The sequence below is a fragment of the Urocitellus parryii genome, chromosome 3 (assembly GCF_045843805.1).
Source record: "Urocitellus parryii isolate mUroPar1 chromosome 3, mUroPar1.hap1, whole genome shotgun sequence".
NCBI lineage: Eukaryota > Metazoa > Chordata > Mammalia > Rodentia > Sciuridae > Urocitellus > Urocitellus parryii.
Window position 1 is genome coordinate 210,508,773 of NC_135533.1, and position 4,686 is coordinate 210,513,458.

Here is a 4,686-nt window from a genome sequence, read left to right on the forward strand (position 1 = left end):
ACCATCTCATTCTTCGCTAAGCAGCTGGAGTGGGCTTCTTAGAACCCAGACCAGAAAGCAAAAACAAGAACCAACCAAACCCTACCCCTAAACCAAACATAACTTCCTCAACCTAAAATCCAATAAAGGCCTTAACATGGCCCACAAGGCCTCACATGGTCTCTATTCCATATCCAACCTCTGCACTCAAATTGTAGTCCTTGGACCAGCTGAGAAGCTAGTTAGGAATACAGATTCTTGACTTGCTGAATGTAACTTGAATTTTTTAAGAGATCTGCAGGTGCTCTTAGGGTTTGAGGACAGCTTCTTATAATCTCCCCCTCAAACCTCATTTAGCCTTAAGGGTATTTGCTACTACTCAAGGCTGGGATTGTAAAATGAACAGGGTGCCCGAGGTGGAGGTCTAGGTGGGCAGTGAAGGAAAGGGGCTAGGGCTAGAACTGAGAGAGACCATGCAAGTGGTGCAGCCCACGGCGAGACCGCCTTCCCAGCACTGATTTGGTCCTGAAGCGCCAGAACAGTCAATCCCGGGAACTTGACTAGAAAGTAAGAGTAGCGACAAAGCGGTGCAACAATTACAAGTAGTACGGGCCATTGCGCAGGCGCACTGTATCCTCGCTGCCTGAAATTTGAGTACGCGTGCGCACAGAGAAGCAGCTGGAGGCGGTGGGGCCTATTTGCCGGGTCTCTTAGGGCGGGGTGGGCGGGACCTGAGAGGGAAGGGGATTTCCGCTTCCTCCGAGAGCCGGAAGTCACTGTCTCCCGGGCGAACCGGGCCTTTGCAACGAGGGAAGGCGAGTGCAGGTGATCGTGCGCGCGGGCGGGCGTTGGGGCTGGGCCAGACTGGTCGTTCTTCTACTCTGGGACACTCGCTCGGTCCTGGAACAGCCGCCAGGGTCCCCGGCTTGGGGGGCGGCTGGTCGGGGAAATTGATCTCCGGACTCTAGCCCTCCAAGTTGGGCAGCTCTGGCCCTGCCTCCTTCGGGTGGTCGTCAGGAGGCGACGTCCAGGCCTCGGTGAGCTTGGAGAAACAGCCCGCCCCTCGCCTCTTGTGTCGCGGCAGTTTGGGGGGCGGGGATCAACCCTCTTCCAGCACTCCCTTGACGCGCCATAGGACACACCTGGACCTCTGGTTCTTGTGCAAGGCAGAATCCATTCCTCAGGTGCGGTGCTGTGATCACCGGGTGAAATGAGATACTGGGCCCCCTCCGTTGCTCTCATTCAGGAGACTTATTTATTCATTCAATAAGTAGTTAAGTACTTAATGTGTTCCAGGCACTGTGCGTGCAAGGAATTCAGCAGTGAACAAAACATGTCCCTGCAGAACTGACATTCTCATGGGAGGAGGTCTAGGATTAGAGTCAGAGAACTGCCTTTTTTGAGCACCCTGAGCTGATTTTTGTTGTAGCCAGAGTTGAGCTTTCAAGAAAAAAATAAAACACACTGTCCTGGCAGGTGACAAGATGGGCTACAGACCAGGTGGCACCTTATTTAAACCTTAAAGGTCTTGTGGGATGTAGCTGATCTGTTGCATCTCACACTCTTCTCTCCATTGCTCTCTGGGCTACAGCCACACTCTGGAAAAAAACAGTTTGCCTGAGGGCACTTAGAGTTGGCCATTCCTCTGCCTGCACATCTTTGCATCATGACTGCCTCCTGTCATTGAGGCCTCAGCTTAAATGACACCCAGAAAGGGTCCTTCCCAATCCCCTTATCTGGAGCAGCCTCACCTCAGAAACTTTCACTTTGCCCTGTTTAATAACCTTCATAGCACTTACTAATACACGAAATTCTCTTGCTTATGTGCTTACTTCATAAAGCCTGCCATCCTCCATTGGAACTTCAGGAACAGACACCTTGCCTGCCTTGTTGGTTGCGGCATTAGTGTGATTGGACAGAGTTCCCGGGATCTGCTTACTCACTCATTCAGTAAATATATGTTGGAGGGAGAGGGCAACTCTATGGCCATGAGCAATTCCAGATTCTGAGGATACAAAGAAAAGACAGATTCCTGCCCTTGTGGAATCTATAGGAGGTATAATTGAATTGGAGATCAGAAAGCCCGGGATTAGAATGAGAAGGCTGAGATTACTGCACCTCAGACCATGGGGATTGCCTTAGAGGTGATGAAAAGTGGTAAGGTTCTGGATGTATTTCAGAAGGGTAGGGGCAGAGTCTGGTGAAGGGTGTATGAGGAAGAAAGAAAACAAGAAGGATGAGTTCAAGGGTTTTGGCCTGAAAACTGGAAAGATGGAGGTGCTGTCTGCTGAGATGGAGAAAGCTTCAAGAGAAGAGGTTGAGGTGCCCGGAGCTCAATTTTGGTCATGTTACTTTGAAACATTCATAGACATCAGGTGACGTTGTGTCCAAGACAAGGAGACCATTGGGTCTGTGGTGGAGGCTGAAGAGGTGGGATGCATGAAGCCCTAGGACCTCCGTGGAGGTGTGTGGAGGGAGCAGGCAGAGGCCCAAAAGATGGAGCTCATGGACTTTCTTATTACTGGGGAGGCTGAAGAAGCAACAGAGGACAGGAGGGCTAGAGGGGACCACCAGGGAGGCAGCGGGTAGGGAGAGGCTGGGGTCCCGAGAACTACAGGGGAAAGATGGGAGGGATAGGTGGGTCCAGTGCCGTGAAAGGGGGACTGACTGTTGGTGTTGGCTTTGATGACCTTGGTTGAGTGACAAGAAGTGTAAAGAATGGGAGGGGACACAGACAGCAGAGAAAAACCTGCGGAGAAATGGGGAGCTGGAGGATGAAGAGGTAGTTTTCTGACATTTTAAGAGATGAGCAAGGTAGAAAGTGGTTAGTGATCTAATGGACTCTGAGGTAGCATCCTTAACTCTGTTTTGAAGATAATGAAACCAGGGCACAGAAAGCTTAAGTAAGTTGGGGAGCAAGGGTTAAAGCCACCCAGAGTGCACTGGGGGAGGGGACTGTCTTTCTGCCTTGGGATTGGGAACTTCAGCCCCCTGAAGTAGAGCTTGGGCACCATTGTACAAGTCCTCCCTATTCCATGGGCCACCGCCAAGGCCCCTTCCCAGTCTGCTTCTGCAGAGTATCAAACGAGAGGACTGCCAGCTACTATGAGCCTCTGACTTCTGCCCTCCCTCACCTCCATAGGTTTGCCCACCTATAGCCATGGGACGCAGGAAGTCAAAACGGAAACCACCCCCCAAGAAGAAGATGACAGGCACCCTGGAGACCCAATTCACCTGTCCTTTCTGCAACCACGAAAAGTCTTGTGACGTGAAAATGTGAGTAAGGGGCTGGGTGAGGCCTCCTGCCCCACTGGGTACCCGAGTCTCTCCCCTTTGCCTGTAGTTCTCCATCCTGCCCCAGTCCTCCTGTTTGGGGGGTCACCAAGGACTTATTGCTCATCATTCTCTCCACCTCACTCTATCCCATATCAGGGACCGTGCTCGCAATACTGGAGTCATCTCTTGTACCGTGTGCCTAGAGGAATTTCAGACGCCCATCACATGTATCCTTGGAAAATGCAGCTTTTGGCTGGGAGGGGCGGGGGTAATCAGAGCTGTCCTGCCCAGGGTGGGCTAATTAGGGGCAGATCGCTAAGGGTGAAGGGGCTGGAGTCCATCCCTACGCCTCCAGCCCCACTGTGGCCTAGCACAGGGCCACTGCCACCCAGAAGAATGGGTGCCACTGGCTTACATATGGTAACAAGATGAAGGGCAGGGGTCTGTCTGCCACTAAGTTGAACAGAGGTATATGGGGCAGGGGGTGTCCAGTACCACTAATTGTCCTTGACCTCAGCAATTCAGATTTGTCAGAACCAGTGGATGTGTACAGCGATTGGATAGATGCCTGTGAGGCAGCCAATCAGTAGCAACACAGAGGACCCACCCCTTGGTGGCCCTGCCTGCCACGGACCCACCTGCCGGGTCCCAATCCAGAGACATTCCAGGGGTTTAGGGTGTGGGTCCAGAGCTGTGTGTATGGAATGGGTGTGAGTGTGAGTGAGCTGGTGTGGCTGCAAGCATGGCTGTGTGCACGTGGACTTGGGGTGGAATTGAGGGTCTCCTGGGCCTGAGAGGCCCAAACTGGCCTCATTTGGCTCCAGACTCCTTTGAACTGCTCCATTCTCCAGCCCCAGCCTCCTGTGGCTTTGGAGTCCTGGCTCCCTCGGGGTAGGTTCCTGACATCCTGGGCAAGAGAAGCCACCAGAATCTGAAGCGGGACCTCCCTGGACTCCTCACCCACCTCACCAGCACCTCACCTGTGTGAACAGAATTTCCCGCCCTTCTTCCCTTCCTCCCAGTGCCTGTAACTGGGTGTCAGAGCCATGTTCCCCAGGTCCCTTGGCTGGGCCTCGGTAGGAGGCCAGCTCCCCTGTGCTAACTAGGAAGCTCTGTGTTAATGTGAGCTGCTTTTATAGAGGAGGCAAGGAACGGTGTGGGGATAGCTGTCAATCAACCAGCCCTTCAATAAAGCAGCTCAGGCAGATCCTGGCTGGCTGTGATTTCTTGGCTTCTGTGTCTACCCCAGCGCCAGAAGAGGAGGTGGGATTTAGGGTGAGGCACTTAAGAGGTAGCGGTCACTGGTTGGAGGTGGGGTTCTGACAGTCCTTCAAACGGTTCAATATTTCATTCATTCATGAAGCATTCAGGGTGAAACGGGCAATGCTGGGTGCATAGGATGGAGCAGACACATCTGGCCAGGTGTTTACA

General features: G+C 52.8%; 1 protein-coding gene across 4 annotated transcripts; it reads left to right on the top strand.

Moving 5' to 3' along the window:
• Positions 1–731: 731 nt before the first annotated feature.
• Positions 732–4,460, top strand: Elof1 (elongation factor 1). 4 transcript variants are annotated; one of them, XM_026399725.2, is made up of 4 exons: positions 732–794; positions 3,122–3,255; positions 3,412–3,482; positions 3,781–4,460. In XM_026399725.2, the coding sequence occupies exons 2-4, from the start codon at positions 3,140–3,142 to the stop codon at positions 3,843–3,845; spliced, it is 252 nt and encodes an 83-aa protein (XP_026255510.1). In that variant the 5' UTR covers positions 732–794; positions 3,122–3,139; the 3' UTR covers positions 3,846–4,460. The 4 variants fall into 4 exon arrangements, with proteins under 4 accessions (XP_026255510.1, XP_026255509.1, XP_026255511.1 ...); XM_026399724.2 differs by having other exon boundaries at positions 745–804; XM_026399726.2 differs by lacking the exon at positions 732–794 and adding an exon at positions 811–1,016.
• Positions 4,461–4,686: the final 226 nt, after the last annotated feature.